This window comes from Laccaria bicolor, genomic scaffold (assembly GCF_000143565.1).
Source record: "Laccaria bicolor S238N-H82 LACBIscaffold_3 genomic scaffold, whole genome shotgun sequence".
NCBI lineage: Eukaryota > Fungi > Basidiomycota > Agaricomycetes > Agaricales > Hydnangiaceae > Laccaria > Laccaria bicolor.
In genome coordinates, this window is record NW_001889874.1 from 2,438,575 (window position 1) to 2,459,412 (window position 20,838).

General features: G+C 48.0%; 8 protein-coding genes across 8 annotated transcripts; 5 read left to right on the top strand and 3 right to left on the bottom strand.

The window, feature by feature from the left end:
• Nucleotides 1-137: 137 nt before the first annotated feature.
• LACBIDRAFT_188276 (uncharacterized protein) lies at nucleotides 138-1,459 on the top strand (the record flags this gene model as incomplete). The annotated part of the gene is made up of 6 exons (XM_001875842.1): nucleotides 138-243; nucleotides 301-571; nucleotides 633-791; nucleotides 847-1,015; nucleotides 1,065-1,251; nucleotides 1,304-1,459. The coding sequence occupies 6 exons, from the start codon at nucleotides 138-140 to the stop codon at nucleotides 1,354-1,356; spliced, it is 945 nt and encodes a 314-aa protein (XP_001875877.1). The 3' UTR covers nucleotides 1,357-1,459.
• A 4,376-nt stretch (nucleotides 1,460-5,835) lies between these two features.
• LACBIDRAFT_245445 (uncharacterized protein) lies at nucleotides 5,836-7,087 on the bottom strand (the record flags this gene model as incomplete). Its single annotated transcript, XM_001876260.1, has 8 exons — nucleotides 5,836-6,048; nucleotides 6,096-6,158; nucleotides 6,211-6,336; nucleotides 6,385-6,569; nucleotides 6,621-6,699; nucleotides 6,751-6,799; nucleotides 6,849-6,882; nucleotides 6,934-7,087. The coding sequence occupies 8 exons, from the start codon at nucleotides 7,085-7,087 to the stop codon at nucleotides 5,836-5,838; spliced, it is 903 nt and encodes a 300-aa protein (XP_001876295.1).
• A 225-nt stretch (nucleotides 7,088-7,312) lies between these two features.
• LACBIDRAFT_153700 (uncharacterized protein) lies at nucleotides 7,313-8,370 on the top strand (the record flags this gene model as incomplete). Its single annotated transcript, XM_001875843.1, has 6 exons — nucleotides 7,313-7,338; nucleotides 7,387-7,549; nucleotides 7,602-7,916; nucleotides 7,969-7,993; nucleotides 8,044-8,219; nucleotides 8,347-8,370. Coding segments are annotated over 6 exons (729 nt in total), but the record flags the coding sequence as incomplete, so codon positions are not given.
• An 810-nt stretch (nucleotides 8,371-9,180) lies between these two features.
• LACBIDRAFT_322986 (uncharacterized protein) lies at nucleotides 9,181-10,997 on the top strand (the record flags this gene model as incomplete). Its single annotated transcript, XM_001875844.1, has 3 exons — nucleotides 9,181-9,551; nucleotides 9,606-10,539; nucleotides 10,608-10,997. The coding sequence occupies 3 exons, from the start codon at nucleotides 9,181-9,183 to the stop codon at nucleotides 10,995-10,997; spliced, it is 1,695 nt and encodes a 564-aa protein (XP_001875879.1).
• A 178-nt stretch (nucleotides 10,998-11,175) lies between these two features.
• LACBIDRAFT_309196 (uncharacterized protein) lies at nucleotides 11,176-12,354 on the bottom strand (the record flags this gene model as incomplete). Its single annotated transcript, XM_001876261.1, has 1 exon — nucleotides 11,176-12,354. One exon carries the CDS (start codon nucleotides 12,352-12,354, stop codon nucleotides 11,176-11,178), a length of 1,179 nt encoding a protein of 392 aa, XP_001876296.1.
• A 794-nt stretch (nucleotides 12,355-13,148) lies between these two features.
• LACBIDRAFT_192503 (uncharacterized protein) lies at nucleotides 13,149-13,705 on the bottom strand. Its single transcript, XM_001876262.1, has 4 exons — nucleotides 13,577-13,705; nucleotides 13,432-13,527; nucleotides 13,295-13,376; nucleotides 13,149-13,245 (listed from the first exon to the last, which is right to left on the bottom strand). The coding sequence occupies exons 1-4, from the start codon at nucleotides 13,640-13,642 to the stop codon at nucleotides 13,217-13,219; spliced, it is 273 nt and encodes a 90-aa protein (XP_001876297.1). The 5' UTR covers nucleotides 13,643-13,705; the 3' UTR covers nucleotides 13,149-13,216.
• A 376-nt stretch (nucleotides 13,706-14,081) lies between these two features.
• On the top strand, nucleotides 14,082-15,407 carry LACBIDRAFT_309198 (uncharacterized protein; the record flags this gene model as incomplete). Its single annotated transcript, XM_001875845.1, has 5 exons — nucleotides 14,082-14,185; nucleotides 14,233-14,325; nucleotides 14,376-14,871; nucleotides 14,923-15,108; nucleotides 15,171-15,407. 5 exons carry the CDS (start codon nucleotides 14,082-14,084, stop codon nucleotides 15,405-15,407), a joined length of 1,116 nt encoding a protein of 371 aa, XP_001875880.1.
• A 1,226-nt stretch (nucleotides 15,408-16,633) lies between these two features.
• LACBIDRAFT_309199 (glycosyltransferase family 1 protein) lies at nucleotides 16,634-20,787 on the top strand (the record flags this gene model as incomplete). The annotated part of the gene is made up of 17 exons (XM_001875846.1): nucleotides 16,634-17,236; nucleotides 17,287-17,515; nucleotides 17,567-17,713; nucleotides 17,766-18,221; nucleotides 18,274-19,019; nucleotides 19,076-19,114; nucleotides 19,163-19,184; nucleotides 19,242-19,334; nucleotides 19,389-19,428; nucleotides 19,478-19,543; nucleotides 19,661-19,787; nucleotides 19,837-19,889; nucleotides 19,945-20,114; nucleotides 20,169-20,428; nucleotides 20,484-20,551; nucleotides 20,601-20,646; nucleotides 20,701-20,787. The coding sequence occupies 17 exons, from the start codon at nucleotides 16,634-16,636 to the stop codon at nucleotides 20,785-20,787; spliced, it is 3,252 nt and encodes a 1,083-aa protein (XP_001875881.1).
• Between the last annotated feature and the right edge of the window lie 51 nt (nucleotides 20,788-20,838).

A 20,838-nucleotide genomic window follows, 5' to 3' on the forward strand; every position in this document is an offset into this window, starting at 1 on the left:
CGCCGGAGATGACTCAGATCAATATCCGAGTCACGTGAGCTAGAATATGATGTCACCGTGTCATTTCTGCTGAGTGTTTGGCACAACCTGAGATTCATATACTCGACCAGCGCCATGTTAATATTAGCATCCTCTTTATGGCCTCCTCCTCCTTCGTTATCCCATCCTTCTCTCAACGCGACTATGGCTCCTTCTTCCTCGCAGGTGCTCTGTGTTGCACCGTCAGCCATGGCGCCATGACCCGTGAGTTCACATCTTCTCCCCATTCCTTATCTGCTGCCTACTTACTATCTTCCAAAGCTATCGATGTCGTAAAAACGCGCATACAAATTGACCCTGCCTTTAAATCTCACAATTTCATCTCTGGAGCGCGGAGCATCGTCGTAAAGGAGGGCGCTGTAGGGCTTCTCACAGGATTCGGACCGACAGCTGTCGGATACCTTGCCCAAGGTGGAGCAAAGTTCGCTGGCTACGAGTATTGGAAGAGGTCATTCGTTCTGATTGCGGGAGACCAAGAGACCGCCATTAGGAATCGTACAGCCATATACCTCGGGGCCGCGACCATCGCAGAGTCTGTCTTTCGTCTTTACTTCTGTCCTAAAAATAGAATGCTAACCATCGGGTTATTTCAGATTCTTCGCTGATATCCTCCTTACCCCCCTCGAAGCGACCCGCATCCGTCTCGTGTCAGACCGCAGTTTTGCAACGGGCCTTGTTAGTGGCTTTACGCGTATAGCAAGGGAAGGAGGCATCCGAGAGTTATACGCTGGATTCCTACCCATTCTCTGCAAGTCAGTTTCTTTTTTCCACTTTGCATATGTTTCGGTTCCCTGACCCTCCTGATAGACAAATACCATACGCTATCGGTCAATTCACAGTCAACGAATATTGCCATGAGATCGTTTACCGAGCCATGACCGAAGAAGCGAAAAATAAATTGTCGGGAACTGCCAAATTCTCGCTAGACCTTGGAAGCGGCATCATTGCTGGCTTTGCTGCCGCGATTTTGAGCCATGTGGGTTTCACTTGAATACAATATTCGACCTGGCTGACCCTTCCCCCAGCCGGCTGACACACTTCTGAGTCAAATCAACAAAGGACACGGACCGACGGGATCTATGCCCCATCGTCTTTCTGTCCTCGCACGTGAAGCAGGCTTCAGAGGGCTCTTTGTTGGCCTCGGTCCAAGAATGATTATGACTGCAGGTTTAGTATCATCCCAATTCCTCATGTATGGCTACATCAAAACAGGTTCGTGGCGCCCTCTTCGATCCGCGCCCGTCTATTTACATCTCCCTCATAGCTCTCGGCGCCCCTTTAGGAATAGAAATTCACAAAGATCACAAGAATCTATAGAATGCTGTATCACCTTAGATGTTCATCCTCCATGGACCTTTCAACTATCACGTTTCATGTACGATCTCAGTTACAATTATTACTTGCCAGCATTACCACTATGTCCTATCAATCATTCTTCTCATTTCTTCCGAGAACAATTGCCAGCCTTGCGTTCACATCGACACCCTCGTTTTCCTCCGGGGATAGATTCCATTCCAGAAAACGACGACAAACGGCTTCCGCATCCTCCAAGTCTGCGCGCTCCTCGACTGTCATCTCCTCGTCTAAAAGCCGACCGAGTTCATGTGCGGAGATCAACTGACTGGAAAGCAGAAGTGATCTAGCTAGAAGAGAAATCGAAATCAAACAACGGAGAGGCCTACCTAACGTACTCAGCCCTTTCGACCATGCGTGTCGGTATTCCGAACATCGCGGCGCATTTGGCAGCGTGTGACTCCAAAGAGAGCCCTTCTCCGACTCTATACAAGGTAGACTGAGCAAGAAGTCCAGAGGGCCAAAGTATAAACGAGCCTGTATAGATAAGTAATCTTTTCTCCAGGTCCTAATTTATGCGCCCTATCTTCGTTGGTCGTGCTTGAGGCATGAGTGTCAGAATCTAGGATTGAGCCGTTGCTGGAGGTGAACATGACCTGCATGTGTCGGAAAGAAATTGGCACCCTCGAAGGGTCCAGGATGCCGCTGTTAAACACATCGTGGAAGTGGGTTGCAACGAGAACTTTTGGGCATCTGTCCCCGCGATTGAGCAAATGTCGAAGAACGCCACAGAAGATTCCAGCGCCATCTAGTCAGGTGTAAGACCCAAGAGACACCACGATAAGTTTGCAAGTAATAGACGGAGCCTGAAAAAAGACAAATAGAGACGAGCCTGTCGAGAGCGTTCCTTTACCAAACTCGTCCAGAAGAATCAAGGATCTATCGGTGCAGTTACGAAGCGCGAGGGAAACCTGATTCAAATCAATCATGAACGCGGATTGTACCTACGAATCATGTTAGTCCGAGATGTTTGTATGACATTCACGTAAAAAGCAAAAGGTCATTCACTCTCGAGACTGACTCTCGAGTCGATATACGTGTAAAAACTGTGGGCCAGATGAGTCAGCGTAATTTTAAGCTGTAAAATATCGGTTGTTACTCTTGTCAATGATGCCCAGGGTGGCCGACTCCGCAGGAACAAAGCTATTTTGCGGTGGGCACGATGGACGCGGGAGCGAAGTACTTTACTGACCAGCCGATCTGTAACTTGGAATGAGATCGACGTTGAAACAAGCAAGGTACAGTGGGGCCTACCTGTGCCATTATTTGGATAATCGCGATCTACATAACAAAATTCAGACAAATTCTGTTGCCCCGAGAAGAATAAACCAACCTGCTTCAAATAAACACTCTAGAATATCCAGATTAGTAGTGACCTGATCATTCTCAGTAATAATCATCACTTTTCCGCAGGCGTTTGCGCCAGTACACAGAATCACGCTATTCCATTGTTCGATGTCATCGGGAGTGCTGGGCGATGACCCTGCGCCTGCACCTCCTATGATACGAGCATCATTAGGCACGAATGTGTCGACAACCTGTTCATGCAGTGGATGCCTGCCAAAGATGAGATTTTGAGTGGCAAAAGAGTTGATTCTATCACCTTCCTCCTATTATCTCGATATAATTATCTTGAACCATCTCAGGCCGCTTGTAGTCATACAACCTCGAAGCCTCAGCAAAGGATAAGAGGCAATCTGCCTCGGCGCAGACGTCGCAAGCCTTTCCCATCGCATCATCGACGACCAGAACCTCCTCGAGAAGGTCTTGTATTATTTCAAGCTCTCGGTCTACGATTGTCGAGTGCAAGTCCCCAATATGTGTGTCCATATCTAGGTTTGGTAACGACAATCACAGTTATTTGAGGGTTCGAGGGGGACTCAGCTCGACTTGCCCTGCATTTCTTGCGATTTAAAATAAACGTGAGCGCTAACGATGGTGAGTGCAAACCATTAGCCGTAAGAGTTGAAGGAGGGAGGCATAATTACTCGGATGAAAACTGTGCATTGTTAAAGGTATGGTCAACCATGCCACGTAGATGGATCTTACCTGAAAAGTCCAACCGTCAATAGCCTGGATCCCAGCCTCCCCTTGCCACTCATCTAACATGGGGATGCATATGAGATAGCCTTGACGAATACTTAATGCATAGTAGATGGAGTGTGTTTTGGGGCCCACCAAGTTGCGGAAAGTAGACTACATTCAAAAATGGTGCGATGTCTGGAGAAACGCTTTCAGACAGCTGTTTTGCGACAGCGGACTGTAGAAAGATCCTGAGCGATTGGCGACAGCTATATCCTTACTAAAAGCACTCACCAAAACGGAGTCAATTCCGTTATAAACATGCTTCCTGTTGTCTAACTCTTCATCGATATGTGGTCGAACACAGACCCTTCCAGCGATGGCGGATTCTTCCCAATCAACCTGTTCTGCGGGTCGGCCGAATGCGTTGTGAGAGGGCACGGAGCTTACGATATCATTGACCCTACTTCCAATTTCCTTGAAGGTCACAACATCCAAGGCAGACATAAGCTTTAGCGGCCAGATCAGAAAGATATATTGGTAAGGAGTGGTTTGACCTTTTTGATGATGTCGACACCATTAGCATGGCGTAGTTCCATCAATGTGTCGCGAAGCATGGTTGTGTGAAAGGTGAACTAGAAGCGGAATGTCAGCTTCAACAAGTGACCTCGGAGCTAGGACCACACCTTTACAAAGCCTTGCCAGTCTGCCAACTTTCCTCTACCAGTTCTTAAGACGCTCAAAATCCGGGGCATGTTCTTGATGCCTTTGAGATGGCTGTGCATGAGGGTACCAGTAGCTATGTTCTCTAGTCGCATGAAGCACTCAACAGCTTCGTGGCGATCATTAATGACGGACAACGAGAGGGATGGACGTAGGAGCCAGGTACGTAGCAGAGCCCGACCGAGGGTAGTCTTTGTGCCGTTCAAGGTTCCTATGTAAAGAAGCGTCGTAATAGTGTCTGTTGGGTGCAGGTGCGGACGAACCAAACAAAGACAATCCCTCCTTCGTTTTATCAGAGTGGACGGAGGCATGACTTTCGTTTTCAAACACTTGAAGTGACCTAATACGAACCTCAAAAGTCAGAAAAAGAAAAAAGCTGAGCGGACCCACAATAACGCATCAGCATTGATTTGCATGACCTCATTCCTATAGCAGACGAAATTCAGACGAAATGTAAGGCACAAAGCGTATACAAGGACGCACAAAGCAAGGATTTCAATATCCATAATATCCACGCTGGTGATGCCTTCGTCATCAAAATCGCTCGCTGCACGCTCTCGTATAAGGTGGTCAATAAGCGCCCCAACGCATGCCATCTACTTGGAAGGTGGATTAGGAGACTTCATCAAGATAACAACATGAACGCACACAGATCGGGGATGATTCTACAGAAGCAAAATTGGCAAGCCGGATCAATGCGTTCCAGCGCTGGGCATTGGGGTCAGTAGTGCTGTGATTTCGCGCCCGTAACAAATCGTATGCATTAGAAAGCAGAGAATCAGATTCGACATCCGAAGACCGTGGCAGGTCTGATATATGCGTCGGTAGTTGGGAGAGGCAGCTGAGAGAAAGAAGTTTATCGCGTCCTGTGGAAGGTGAAAATTCCTTGTGGGGCCTAATCTGAAATACTCCACCCTCAACGTCGGCTTCGCAAAGGTGATTATATGCGCAACGTGAATATTAGAAACATACTGTATTCACGTAGCGCATCTATGAAAACATCATCCGATTTGGAGCTTGATAATATAATATCTGGATTGGCCTGTTCAAGAACTAGATAACGCATCCGCGAGTGAGTCATCCGTCAAACAAAAACTCAGAAGTGCTCACGCATCCTGGTAAGGTCGAAGTGAGGCGTTTCCTGCGTATCCTCCAGGATGTAAAGCAAGCCTTTCAGAGGTTCGTAATATGCGCATGCGACGCGGCCACTGCGAATCATACATAAACATCAGAGCCATATGAGTAGGAGCTCACTGGGAACACCAAGCAGAAAGGCAAGTCTGTAGCAGATGGTACGTTAGCCTCAAATCTTGTGTTGATACATAGTTATGCCTTCTGTGAAACAGCGCTTTCTTCCTCAGAATCGACCTCAGAGTCCTCCATTCCCGCATCTCTCGACTGTCCTTCCCACCTTACTTTCTTGCAGCGGTCCTGGGGTCCTTCTTCAGACTGATCTTTCACGGGGGACTTGTCTGTAACTTTGCTGCGTTTTCTTTTCGCCATTGTGAACAGGGGTGATTGAGAACAGTTGATGTGTGGAAGCAGTGTGGAAGACTATACCACGTATGTCACATCACATGAGCATCATCACACATTTTAGATTAATATTTTTCATTGTGAATGAAATAGTCGAGGTATTACTTGGACAACTTGAGCATTTCCTGGGCATCATTACCAGCAACTATAACAAAATTGTCATCATATACAATTTTTTTTGTCAGAGATAGACGCACCATTAAGGAGCAAGCTTTGCGAATCTAGCATGACCTTATTACCAGACCCAGCCAGAATGGTAGCAATATCACGAGCAGCCTCCAGGCGACGAAGCTCAAGGAAACCCTTGTTCTTGCGGAGCGCCTCTCCAACAAGCTCAGCGCTCTTTGCCTCACCTTGTGCCCTCACAATGATAGACTAGTCGAGGGTCAGGTTGAAAGGTCAGACAAATCCACAAGCCTCACCTGTTTTTCCTGAATTGCTTGATCAACCAGGAACGCAGCACGAAATGCCGTTTGTTGTGCGACCTAAAAGAACTTACTTACATGTAGCTCAAGTGATGATTCACGGGAAAAATACCTGTTTGGCCTCAACGGCATGCGTGAACTCAGGAGAGAAAGCCACATGAGTAATAGAAACATCGTCGAGAACGAGGTTAAATTTCAGGGCACGCTCCGTCAAGTTCTCTCGCACAAGCCGTGACACCTGCGTAGTGGTAAGGAAGGGTGCACCAGACATTGGGTGAAGACGTACATGCTCCCGCTGAGTGATAAGCTGACTAGCATTGAATTGCGCCACTACACTTTTCAGAACCTCATTTACAATGGATGGCAAAACTCGTTCATCGTAATCCTTGCCCAGTTCGCGGAAAATCGTAGGGAGGCCTTGAATCGACGGTCTAGAGAGGACACGACATGTGATGTTGACCATCTGCAAATCTGGGATATATCGTGAGTTAGGGCCCATGGACCGTGCAACGTAGAAGTGACCTTTTGTTCCAGTCAAACTGGCGACGTTTCTTGGCTTAGCGCGGATGTCGAAAATGATGGGTGTTTCAAACCAAGGTACCTAGAACCGACAATTCAAAACCAATCTTGAATATAAGATGTTTGAGCATACCACCAAATGGGTCCCCTCGTTATATATGTCATCTTTGATGCCATGTAACCTAGAAAGAGGATGAGAAGGCAGAGTATGCAAACAAACTAAGCCCTCACCTGGTGTATTTGATAGCACGGTGACCACCATCGACTAGGTAGTATCCGGCTAAGTCAAATTTCGAGTTTAGTTTCGATTACATACCGTTAAACAAGCTGGCATTCAAGATAAGTCCACCTCCAACAAGTGCAACGAGCAGGCCACTCCCTGCAAAAAACCCCTTTCCGCCAGGAATAGGACCCCCGCTTGTGGCCTTGAGTTGTTTTGCCAGTCGTCGGAAAGCTTCCTGACCGTTCATTTTGAGTTATTTTAATGAACGAGGAGGATGCGCGAGAAAGTTCACTGCAAGTAGCGTGACGCGGGTGCGAACAATGTGATGGATACGTCACGCGGCAATCACTCAGAGTTCCGTCGCGATAAATGTTGAGCTCCGATGGGGAAAGCCTGAGCAGCGTTGTATGTTCCTGACTTGTTGTCCGGCATTACTATGCATGCCCTGACATAGCTCATATCTACATTTTAGCTTGGCTGGATTTCTATTGCTTGTTGGTGAGTCACAATCTTGCTTTCGAAGGACACTTGCCTCACCGTAGCCAGGATCGTCGTCTATTCTCCACAAATCTATGAAAACTACTTGCTTCAATCTGGCGAAGGCCTTAGCGTTTTATTCGTCACCGTATGGATTTTAGGCGATCTCTTCAATCTCATTGGTGCAGTATTAGGGGGCTTATTGCCCACCGTCATCATCCTCGCTTGCTATGTGAGTTACTGTTCTTCAACCTAACTGCACAACTAAAAAAAAAGATCCTCAGTATACGATCTGCGATCTTATACTCCTCTGTCAGATCTATTACTTTCGCTGGAAACGTAACCGGACGGGGCAAGGAGAACACGGAGAAGAAACACCTTTACTCTCCGGCGATGACCGACAAACCGTGGAGATAACCCCAGTCAAAATCGTAGCCGCTCGTTACATGAGCGCGCTTTTATTCGTCGTTGCCGTGGGCATTGCGGCGTGCAAAATCAGCAATAAACCTGATGTTGAGGAGGCAACGACGATTAAGTCTTTGCTAATGGAGCGGTGGTGGCTTGTTCAAACTCTAGGGTGGTCAAGTGCCCTGCTTTTCGTGCGTAAACTTCGTTATTGACGCTTTTCTTTCAATTCAATTTCGACGTAAGCTCGGTGCACGCGTTCCACAGATCCGTTAGGATGCCTCGTTCTTTTTCATGCTATATCGCTGACCCTCAATGTAGTAAAAAACTTCAAAACGCGGTGTGAGGGCTTGTCGCCTGCTCTCTTCTTCTTTGCAATCTTTGGAAACACGAGTTACGCATGGTCGATTTGTGCGAAAAGTATGGATAGGGGATATTTAATCAAAAATGCTGGCTGGTTAGCAGGTGAGTGTTTGACGAGTGGCATTGCGTACGCTGTTGATTTATGGTTTAGGGAGCACACTGACCGTGTTGCTTGACATATTTGTGAGTCTATCTCCGACATTGACCCTTTCCTCATTATTTTGCGGTGCCATTATTTCCGTTGCTCACTTCTAAATAAAGGTACTGTGCCAGTTTATCTATTATCGAGCAACAGACACAATCGCCGTCCCTGCACCGTTGTCGAATGTGAATGATGATACTAGTAATTATTGAATACGTCTTTGAACAAAGCTGTACAGTAGCCTTAAATAACAGTGCCCTACCACGAATGCCGATGCCCTAGCAGTCAAGTGAGATTTCTTTGTCCACTCGCCCGATGGATTTGTGCTCGGTTATTTGCGTAGCCATGCGTTTGGCCTACTGGACCCGAGAAAGCGGTGAGGAGACGCGTTGATCAGATTTATCGAATAACAATGGACGGAGTCGTCCAAGGTGGCAATTAGCAGTGATGCCAGAGTGATGCTGGATTGCTGTGTGCTGCCTCGTTGTCACCCTCGTGTTGGGATGTTCATTCCGATATCCCACGTTGCAGGTCACTCATCATGGATCCTTCGCCTAGTTGCAAGAAATACATAGGCATGCTTCATGCCTCGTGCTGGACGGAACACAGGGGAGCTGGGGGTTTATCGCCAGTCCCTTATAAACACTCCTTATCCTCTCCTAGATGGTTCTACATCTCCAGAGTCCTCAAAAACTCCCTTCTCACAGTCCGAAACATCACTTTTGACCCGCACAGGCCAAGGTAGGCCACGTCCCTTAATGAACCAGTGATCAGTGGCGGGCTAACAAGGATGCCGACCAAGCAGGAGGCAAGGTCGGCTGGCTAGTGTCTCGATAATCCGAATCCAGCTAGCGCCGAGCTGGAACCCCTTCCGCTCCCGTGATATTTAAGGTAATTTTGCTGGACTTTCGAGGAGCCACCCTCCGCTCCTATATATCGTCTTGTCGCCTGCAATGGCGACCATGCCAGTGCGCATCCCTGCGAGCGCATTCACTTCTCCCCGGAGGAGAAAACTCTCCCTCAAAGGCTACAATGCCATGCCACCTTTGAAGACTCGCACGTGCCACATAGACGACGCGTACGTGCCGCGTACTACCCCCAATTCCATCGCAAGCCTCCGAGAATCAATCGCGGCACTGGATGCGAAAGTGGCTCTTCTCCAATCCCAGCGCCGCGAGCTCGAGATCAAGTTGGAACAAGCAGTTAGACTACAGTCACCCGTTCTTCGCCTTCCCAGCGAACTTTTATCTTCCATCTTCGTCATCGGAGTTTTGGGTATGGGTGACGAGAATCCTGTCATGGTGCCGACACTCATGCTGGTGTGGTAAGCAAACACTCCCGTCATTTGAGGGGAACAATGGGTTAATTACTCCTTTAGTCGGTACTGGGCGGAAGTGGCGTTGAATACTCCAGTGTTGTGGGCAAAGATCTCCGTGAGCCCACATGATTCTTTAGAGAAGGCAAGACGACGACTCGAGCGGTCGAAATCATGCCCCTTGGATATCACGGTGAATTTCGGTCCTCGGATTGAATACACAGGCAGTGTTACAGAGCAAATTGTTCGCGCCATGGATCTGTTCCGCCCAGTACTCTCGAGAACGAGATCATTCAATCTCAGCGTACCTAACCGTCCACAAGCGCACGCAGCACTCCTGCGATGTCAAGAGGATGCTCCTTTGCTTGAAACGCTAACAATTCAAATTCACCACTCAATGCAAGAAGATCACTATTCCACCCCTCCGTTCCCCCTCTTCAATGGTCGGACTCCTCGCCTTGTTTCATGCTCCCTCACCTCGTTCAATTTCGGCTGGGATCTCAGGCTTATGTCTCGCCTACGCGTTTTAAAGCTCGGGGGTTACTTCAATGCATTCACGCCATCCGCAAAAACGCTCATCGATATCCTACGCCAATGTCCAGAACTGGAAGAGCTTGCCCTGCGGAATATGTCTGATGTGGATTCGAGCCCCTGCTACTTTGACGACTCCGACCCCCCGCCAGGAACCAAAGTCATTCACCTTCCTCGATTGAAAAAAGCGTCGTTCTACTACGCCGGAATTGCACTTACCAGACAGATTATGCTGCAAATGTCCTTCCCAAATCTTGAGTCTTTGGAGATGTGCTACCTCGAAAATGTGACACCAGTGCTCCAGATCCTGTACACTCAGGCACTGACGCGGCTTCCGCTGCGGTTTATCCGCATTGAATCCTGTTTGTTTAGCGAGCTGAAATTTTTGAACCTCCTCCGGCATCTCCCCTCGCTGGTCACCCTCGCGCTGGTGGATGTGGAGGATGTTTCTTCTCACTTCCTCAAGGTAAGTTCAGGGTGCTCCTGTATTGTATGTATGGCTTTGACTGATGCATTCTCTACCCCGCTCGCTAGGGACTTTCCGCCTCTCAACCTTGGGTTTGCCCCCGTCTGGAGACGGTATCTTTCGATGGATGCACGTCCCTTGACTGGGACTCCCTTCGTACATTCGTCGAAGCCCGCCTCCCCGCTAATCCCCATGCCTATGCGCGATATCACACTACCACTACGTCGATCGTATCGTCAGCTTCGGCCGCGGCAGCGCACCATGCTCGCTCTAAAGGCCGCCATCCCCCTCGTATCAATCATCCTAGCGCCATCATGGGCCCACTTCGTCTCAAGGCCATCGATGTGACGAGGTGCAATCAGATTAGCAAAGACATGATACAGTGGTTACGAATGTACGTGGCGGAAGTCAAGTGCGAATCAGCAAAAGGCATCTGGGGCGAACCAGCGATGTCATGAAGAACCAGAAATTTTAGAACTTTCATATTCCCTTTCACCTAGAATTGCCACGGAACTTTACGATTTGCTTTGCTTTCTGTTATTCTCCTCGCTTGCACTTCGCGATACCCAGTTTTGCATTTTATTTATTTTGCCTGTAACTTTATTTCGCTGAAACGGAGAATGTATTTCTAGATTTCTAGGTATTAAGATAAGCCAGCATGGCCTTCCTCTTCGTCTCTTCCATATTTCTTTGTCTCTTGAACCCTCTACGCCCACGACCGAATGTTTCCTTTCGCTTCCGGGCTTCTTCCGCTGCTTTGACGTGAGCAGCCATCGCCTCAGCATTATGTGTAACACGCTTCTGCGAGGCTTTGTACGGACCCGCGGTTTTGGCTTTTAAGCCGATGCCCAATCGATCGGATTTCAGCACGGTAGCTATCGGAGTGAGGAGGGCCTTTCCCCCATGAGCAGAAACGTCAGTAGGGGGGTGATTGCTCAGAGATGTCATCAACGATTCCTCTCTTTGGTATTGGTTAACGTCCGTATCGTCATCGTCGTCGTCATCGAAATCCGACAAGGTGAGATCTATCACCTCTACGTTCCGTGATTCGTTCACATCTTCACAATCCTCTATCTTGCAACGATCCTGGACATTGCGTGTGTTTGCTTTACCCTTTCCCTTGTCTTTGAAGGAAATCACATCGTCCTCTGGTATCATCTCTTTCATGGGCTTTCGGCGAACTACGTCCGGACCCAGGGGTTCTCCTTCCTTCCAGCCGCCTTGCTGGAGCATAGAGAAGCCTCTATTGGAGGGGCCGATAGCCAGCCATACAGGCGGGTAGAACTTGCCCTCTGATGGTAATGGTGGTGGATCGCGAGCGAGAATATCGGCAAGAGTGGGAGGGGGGGTATTGGAGGAAGAGGGGAGCTCTGATTGTATGGCTTTCATGATAAACCAATTATTCTTGTTGCTTCTCTCCCCCTTGAGGGTTGAAGATGTATAGGGTGTCGTAGAACTCATAGAAAGGGATACTGAGGGATGCATGTCGCCGTCCTTTGCGAGGGAAGAGGGAGATGCCCTGGTAGAGTGAGAACTTGTCAGAGATCTATACCAACCCGCTAGATTGCCTCCAAGCGAGTCATCTCTGAAGGAAAGATTTGAAGAGCCTGCTTGTTGCCCTCCCCAGTCGCCATAGGAGATGGTAGCTGGCACAAAGTTAGGCGGCGGGACATGACTCCGACCAGAGATTTTGGATGCCTCTTTCTGCCAAGCCAGAGCGGGGTCAACTTGTTCACCATCAGGAGGCACGTCTTTCTCTGGTCCTTTGTCTGGCGGAGAGTAGTGTGAGTAGATAGTATGGGCGACGGTAGCCATGCGGCTATGGTTGAGGCCAAGTTCAAATTGAAGCCAAAAGGCTGATTACAAAACTACATATTTAGCAATGCCGCCTTAGCCGAACTTCATCACAATTTGAACTACCACCGACGAAAACGACCATTCAATACCCTTCTGAACGAGTTCTTCCCTGCTTCTGGATACTACTAGGTTGCGCCACAGTGTAAACAGTTCGCTCATTCTCTCGATGTTCCAGCAGGTTCATTGAAACCCCTCCCATGCGTGGACAAGAGTGCGTACACAGCTTTTGGAGAAATCGCTACATGAGTCAACGATCCCCCGGGCCCCAGGTAAATTAGCGACCAGCCAGAACAAGTTCGTTGCAGAAGCACAGGCTTCCAACGAGGTTATCCAGGAGAAGGTAGCCAGCTTGATCGTGGGCCTTGAGTGAACTCCAAAATCTATGCGAGGAGGTATCTTGTTTAGTTCGTACATTCGAGATTAATCAATGCTTCAAAAAGAGAATATTCCCAGCCACTCGCTGCCAGGGATATGCATGACCCTGCGATAAATATGACATCAGGGACTCTCTATCATGGCATGAAACGTTGGAAGGTCTCCGCATGCACAAGGATTACCGAGCTGCCGCGAACGAGTCTGAGTGCAAAGCCTTGGATTGCTCAATTTTGAGTGAATCCTGAGATCAACCATAAGTCAAAAAAGACACGGGGAAAAGGCGACACCTCGTTAGTTTTTGCGAGTAAATTTTGTCAGCGGGGTCGAATGTCACCGCCCACTGAGACCGAGTACATGAAATCCAAGCCAGCAATCCAAAGCATGATGAAATGTTTTTCTGATTAGGCTCCTGGGGTGTTACGTATGTATGTACTTTTGTGGCGTATCATGACTGGTTTTGCGCGTTCATGACCTCTGCAGATAGTTCTGAGAATTGGGCCACACCGAATGATGATTCACGCACCGGCATTCATCTCAGAAAACCTAGCCCCGACTCTCTCTGAATGTTTAATAAACTTCTCCGTACAATGCATTACACACGCTTCCTTCGGAAATTCTCAGCCTCTCGCAACGTAGGGGCAGTAGGAGGATGGGACACACCTCTTTGGATGTCAAGGCTTTAGTGGTGAAATCGTTACAACACGTGTTGAAGCACTTTTCCACAATGTTTGAGTACATCTTGAGAAAGTCTTGCATCTATTCGTGGCTCAGGTCGCACAGAAGTGAAAGGCGATGCGTGTCAAACCTGCTTCTTCTCGATGATCTTGGTCATATGGGCCTGTTCGGCAGGGTTGAAATTTGAAAAATCCATCGAGAATTTGAAGAGAGATGGCGGGGTGAGGAAGGTGAGGCAACGAGATGGAAGTTAAATACGAATGTGAAGATGGTTGTGGTGAACGACAGGTGTGACAAGACCACCTCAGAAAATGTGTCGTCACGTGGAGGTCTTCCTCAAACGCATGATATGCACCTACGGAATTATGAAGGAACAAGTACGGAACGACGCAAACGTTCTTTCCACAAACGTGATCCGCTTGATATTCTTACATTTCACTGACATTCCATCGTTTATAATCTTGAAAAGCCTATACGCGATTATCCTGTAATCCTCGCATCGCATCGCTTCGGTTTTGTAAATCGATCGCCATTCATTCAAGCCAGCCCGGGTAAACAAGTAGTGAGTCAAACGCCTCCACCGTCGCTAGTGGTTTGTGTAACCTCGATCTATTTATCCAGTGGTTGATCTCAACATGGCAATGTCTTTCAAAGACGCCCTTGCCCGCCTCGAGAACAGTCGAGTCAAATCTACACGCCCTTTGATTCCACCTCAAATCCTGCAAGAAGACCTACCGCTGTAAGGCAGATTTTCCACCGAAAGACGCGTATTGACCTGCATCGCAGCACTCTGCTTGCTGCCCAAACCGTCCTTCAGGGGCGTTTGGCCGCCGAGAATATTCTCAAAGGTGATGATGACCGTCTTTTGGTAGTCGTCGGGTGAGTCCTCTGGTTATTTTTATATTCTCATGTACTAATCAAGAACTCAGCCCATGTTCAGTTCATAATGTTGAAGCGGCTATGGAGTATGCGAAACTGCTTCGAGCTTACGCCGAAACGGCCAAGGAGGATCTTTTCATCGTCATGCGGGTTTACTTTGAAAAGCCTCGCACAACTGTTGGATGGAAAGGTCTCATCAACGACCCAGAGCTCAACGGGAGTTTCCAGATCAACAAGGGACTGCGAATCGCACGATCCTTTCTCATCGATATCGCGAAACTGGGCCTGCCTGCAGGGTGCGAATTTTTGGATACCATCTCACCTCAGTATATTGCAGATTTGGTATCCTGGGGTGCTATAGGTGCTCGTACAACTGAGTCCCAGGTCCATCGTGAACTCACATCTGCGCTATCAATGCCTACTGGCTTCAAAAACTCCACCGACGGAACTGTTGGTATCGCTGTCGACGCTTGTCGTGCTGCCAGAAGTAGCCATGTCTTTTTGAGTGTAGGAAAAGAGGGTCTGAGCAGTATTATCGAAACTTCGGCGAGTTTCCTTCCCTCACAATAAGGGTGCCGAAATCTCAACGTCATGTAGGGGAATCCTGATGTTCACATCATCCTACGAGGTGGAGTTAAAGGTCCTAACTACGCTGAAGATTTCATTCGTGACGCTAGAAAGCAGCTAGCTAAAGCAGCCCTGCCACAAAAGATCATGGTTGACTGCAGTCACGGAAATAGCTCTAAGCAGCACCAAAAGCAAGTCGAAGTTGCTGAGGACATCGTAAGTGGCCTTCCCCCTACCCCCGCCTATATTTAAATTCATGCGCCAATTTCTTCTTCAAGGCCCAGCAGTTAGAGTCAAAAGATACATCATCACTCATTCTGGGCGTTATGCTTGAAAGCAACCTCGTCGAAGGTCGTCAGGATATTCCTGCCTCAGGACCCGCTGGTCTCAGATATGGACAATCTGTTACCGATGCTTGCATCTCCTGGGAAACGACTATTCCGGTTCTTGAGCGTCTTCGCCAAGGGGTACGCGGTCGTCGAGAATTGGTTCAAAAAGCCTCAAGAAATTTGTAGACATACCCGATACGTTAGTAGAGGGTTCTTACACCCTCGGGTTCACTCAAAGAAAATATTTTCAAAGTTGTACTTGTTTGTTCCCCTCGTGACCCCATCTCGGCCCTTCCCATCGTCGTTTGCTTATTTTTAGCGTTTTTGAGGATCCTTTGCAGTTGTTTGTCCATCGGCTCTTTTTGCCGTCTCTTTGGGTTCACTGGCGATAACCTTTCGTTCTGTGCCCTTGTGCTTTTGGTACGACGATCGTTCTTGGCGGCACGTACAATAATGCTTTTACGATGATGGCGGTGTACAGCCTCGAGGATTTTACTTATTCAGAGGCCTTTCTCGTGAAAGAGGTGTTCCGTGGCAATGATACTTACGCCATCATATTTTTTAAGTTGACAAGTTAGGTAGAAGCTTTTGTTCTGTGCCCTTGTTCTTTTGGTACGACGGTCGTTCTTGGCGGCACGTACAAACTTACTAAGAGGCCTTTCCTCGTGAAAGAGGTGTTGCGTGGCATGCACTATCAAATTTTTTTTAAGTTAACGAGTTAGGTAGAAATCGATATAATGATGTCCAAGGAGTAAATAGATGTCCAAAGAGTATATAGATGTTCCACGTGGCAAAGTAGGAAATGAAAAATCATACATTCGTCCAAAAGATTAGTTGCGGCCGTGATTCAGTACTCAGTAGCGAGTACGGTCACTCCGAGTTACCACTGGCATCCCTCACAAGTTTAACAACTCAGGACTCGGGTAACAGTGAAAACCAAAATTCATAAACTGCTGCGTTCCGCTGAATGAAACTGCTCTGTTAACATGTATCTCCCACAATAAATCTGTGCAACGAAATGAATAGATTGCAGTGACTGACCATGTACACCACACAATACTATACAGCACGCTGACTCGAAACTACTAAATGTGTAAGCAACGGAACTTGCTGTGACCAACGTGATGGAAGATTGGGTATCGGGTTTTGCGCCCGCAGGCGCGCTAAGTGGTTATTTTAAAAAAAACTGAATGTATCCATACAACTGCTAGACTTGGATATAAACACTTGTCTTCCTCTACCTCTTGCTTAGCAATTCAAGGCGATGCTGCTGACTGACTGGCGATGATGTCACGGGTTCCGGGTTGAATTGATCGAAGTTGTGCCGTCGTGGTAATCTCAAACACCGGAGGCCCAAAAGAAATACATATGCTCAGTAATGTCGCCGCAAATTACCACCTTTTGCCTCTGCCATGTCAGTCTTGGCCAGGCTGTTTTCGCTGTCGAGCAAGCACAAGAGCAAGCACTCTGATACTTTCTCCCTTGACCGCGGAAGTTCGATAGATTCATCTCACATTGACGAGGACGCCACCGACTCACCAAGATGCCCGTCGATTTCTCAGCTGTATAACGAGGCGAACGCGTTCGAAAAGGTTCTTCAGTGCTCAGGATGCGTCAAACCTCTTACTTCTCGGACAAGGACTTCAAACAGCGGCTTCGAGTCCCTCGTGAGGCACGACCTCAATCAATCTGAACTCGCGATGGCCAACCATGACGCCAAAGTGGCCGCTACTGCCAGCAGTTGGGTCACTGCCGATCTTGATTCGAAGGATTCAGTTCAGTATGACGCTGAGGATGAATATAGAATATCCAGCGATTCTTCATCGGACGCTGACATTGCGCTGCCCACCATTCATCGCGTTCCAAACCATGACAATGAAGAACTTGCGAAATTAAAGCCAGAAGAAATTGTCCGTATTTTGATCCAGGAATTTGGCGAACTCGCTGGTCCAGATGAGGAAGAGTTGTTATTATTGGAAACTGACGGCTGTCTTTTTAGCGAGATATCGGTTGTGGTGAGTACTGGCGTTTGTTCTTTGTTGGTTGAATAACTCAGCTCTTGAAGGGCGTTATTCATCTTACGACCCACCGTTTGACATTTCACGCATCCCTACTTGCTACTCGGCCAGACCTCTCACCCTCACGTCAAGTCCTCAAAGCTGGCCCGGCCACATTTCACCGTAAAGGCTGGCGGGTGAAAAGGCGACTCTGGGTAGAATTGACGCATGATATGATCTGCTCGTACGCATCCAGTAAAGAAGAGGACAAGACCCGCCCATTGTGCACTACCCTATGTAAGCTTCCTCTTCTTCTTGGCGCTACCACTTTCTGACGGTATCTTTCAGTATCATTCTTCCATGAAGTTCTTCCCATCGATCCAAAGCACCCAAGGTTTATCCGTTTTGTCATAAAAGACGCAGCTCATAGCGCCAACGACTATGTCGAGTTGGATACAGAAGAGTCTGCCCATGATTGGAGAAGAGAAATTAATGGCGAGTTATAATTTTGTCTATACTACTCTTGTGTTTCTAATCCTGTTTCCAGGTGCTTTGTCCCTTCAACGCCATCGCCGAATGGAGTTGTATTCGCCAACAGCCGATTCAGAAGCTGGAGTCAGACTAAGCTGTCCCCTCGACCGAATAATTGACTTCCAAACCCATTGCAATGCCGATTTTTTGCACCTGGTTTCTTTCCGTGTTCAACTTACTCCAGCGGACTGTAAGGAAGATGTATGTGAGGGCATGTCCGAATCTCCGGTCATCCAAGTCGGCCCTGTTCAACACATACCAATCTGGGACCAGCTGCAAGATCGCATTGATATCGCGAAGCGCCGCGTGCAGAATGAACCACCCAACCCGCAATCCGTCTTCTTCGTTGACTTTGGGCCCTTTAGGTTTCTCCAGAGAGATAATGTGCCCTCCAAAGATGAAGGTTACATCACCCATAGAGAAAAAGCCATTCGAGCTGCATTAGGATTCGCTGCGGAATCGGAGCTTTGGTGTGGGTAGCGCCTTTGTGACCCAGTTTCATTACTAATGACATTCATATTCAGTTGCTCGGGCTCGCGTCTACAGGACGGTGACTTCAGTTGGGTACTTTGCGATATCTCGACGCCACATAGGGTTCTGGAGCAAAAACTTAACACAGCGGAATATCACTTATAGCATCCCTGTGACTCTAATCCGATATGCGGAGCCCTTTCACCTGAACTGGGTACTTGTCGATGGCTTAACTGTTGGCGTAGAAGGTCAAGCAGAGATGAGGTTTGTCTTTAGGTCGGCCGCGATACGTGATGCGGCCCTTGAACACATCAAACAATCCATTTCATCTTGCCAGTCTGGCACCGTGGTGGCATCTCCGATTTCTTCGAGACCGGGGAGTCCTGAGACACAGGAAGCATCGGTTAAACCCACTCATCACATGCGTCGGCGACACGCCAAGTCCCCAGAACGCAGTGCGACTGGCATATTTGCGCCTCTATCTCGTTCCCTTAGTGCTGCTGTTACCGCTGCCGCCGACCTCCCACTCAACTTCCAGCGTCGAATTCCCAAGGTTGTCAATCTGCCTCGGGAAATCCTGATTGCAAGAGCCTCCCTACATTTTGTGTGTTTGACCATTGGTTCTAGGGGTGATGTTCAGCCATATATTGCACTGGGACTTGGATTGAGAAAAGAGGGCCACCGTGTAACGATCGTTACCCACGAAGAGTATCGAGACTGGATTCTTGGGTTTGGATTGGGTCATCGAACAGCTGGTGGTGATCCAGGCGCTTTGATGAAACTTAGTGTGGAAAATAAAGTGCGTGTTATCGTAGGATGTTGTTTCAACAAAAAAAATCTGATTTCGACTCGTAGATGTTCTCACCTGAATTTTTCAGACTGAGCTTAAACAACGTAAGTTGTGCTTAAAAAAACAGACGTTGCTTTCTGACGCTTGAACAGTTCCGACCCTGGTTAGACCAACGTTCGTCGTAAACGCTTTCAAGGTTGCTCAAACACATAACTATTTCGTTGTTTGCAGTTCTAGTCGATTCCTGGAAGGCATGTAGTGATGCTGACGTTCTCCTGGAGAGCCCATCAGCGATGGCTGGTGTACACATCGCCGAGGCCCTAGGTGTGTACAACGGCCTCTCATCTCTCTTTATCATCTGACCTTTTTTTGTTCAAGCCATTCCATATTTCAGGACATTTACGATGCCCTGGACCAAGTAGGGTTATTTGGTTGACTCCAATCATCATGTTTATGCAACTTCTCAGGACTTCCGAATTCCCTCACGCATTTTTGAGCCCGCCCGTTGAGTCTCCTACCTTCAACAGCGCTTCGTGAGTGTGTTGTCCATGCCCGCCGCCCCTCAATTCTAAATTTTTTCAGATACATATTGTTTAGGTTTGCCCTGTGTGCATACTCACTCTTCCTCTCGTTCAATAACATCTTCCCAGTAACGTCATGTGGGCTGCCACCTCTAGCCAAATTAATAAGTGGAGACGCCACACCCTTCGGATAGGCCACACCGACATGGGACACTTGGCTCAATCAAAGATCACGTTCATCTATAACTTCTCACAAGTTGGCCATCCCCTCTATATTCATACGAGGCTCTGATGTTATTCTACAGGTTGTGGTTCCCAAGCCACTAGATTGGCCAGATACCACGATCATCTCGGGATAGTGAGCGGAAAGGCCTTGTTGATGTGTATTTTGTTATCTAACAACACTCTTGCAGCTGGTTTTTGGATAATCCGGATCTTGACTGGGAACCCCCCACCGAGCTCATAGATTGGATGGAAGAATCCCGGAGAGAGGGGAAGCCAATCGTATACATTGGGTTTGGAAGTATTACTGTGCCACATCCGAATCGTGTCACTTCACATATAGTGAAGGCGGTTCTGCAAAGTAAGCGTGAAGCTTGCTATTTCAATCTGCTCTAAATGTATGTTCGCTCTCAAGGTGGCGTTCGAGCGGTTATCTCCAAAGGCTGGTCTACGCGAATGAAAAGCGAAGATAAAGGCCCTGAAATCGAAATACCTCGAGAATGTTTCCTCCTCGACAAAGTGCCTCATGATTGGCTTTTTCCGCGCATAGATGCAGCTGTGCACCACGGCGGGGCAGGGACTACAGGCGCGAGTCTACGAGCAGGAATACCGACGCTGATTAAGCCATGGTTCGGTGATCAGTTTTTCTGGGCTTCAAGGGTCCAGCGACTGGGGGTGCGTCCGACATCTGTCTTTGACAACTACTTTATGCTTAATAGTGAATACGAAGGCCGGTCTCAGAGTTAGCTTGAGGGTCAGCGACCTGTCCGACGCCCTCGTTAAAGCGACCACTAACCAGTAAGTATTCCTTTCTTCGCCGAATGTATTTTATGGATGTTTTCTGTAGGTTAATGAAAGACAAGGCTGCATCCGTCGGGCGACGCATCAGAGAGGTGAGAATCATTCTCGGCAATCTCAGTTGATAAGCTAACCCGATTGTCTTGCAGGAGGATGGCGTGCACACCGCCATCTTCACCATTTACACATATCTGCATCGAGCGTCACAAGATCGCGCAATGCTTGATAAACATTGAGTGTGAGCAGGTAATTTTTATATTCAAAAGGCGATATTAGCATCTTACATT

Coding starts and splice junctions, on each gene's coding strand:
- LACBIDRAFT_192503 (XM_001876262.1), bottom strand. CDS start 13,642: ATGGATTTTTCAAATTTCAACCCTGCCGAACAGGCCCATATGACCAAG. Junction 13,528..13,576: donor AGATCATCGAGAAGAAGCAG/GTTTGACACGCA, acceptor AGCCACGAATAG/ATGCAAGACTTTCTCAAGAT. Junction 13,377..13,431: donor AAGCCTTGACATCCAAAGAG/GTGTGTCCCATC, acceptor GAATTTCCGAAG/GAAGCGTGTGTAATGCATTG.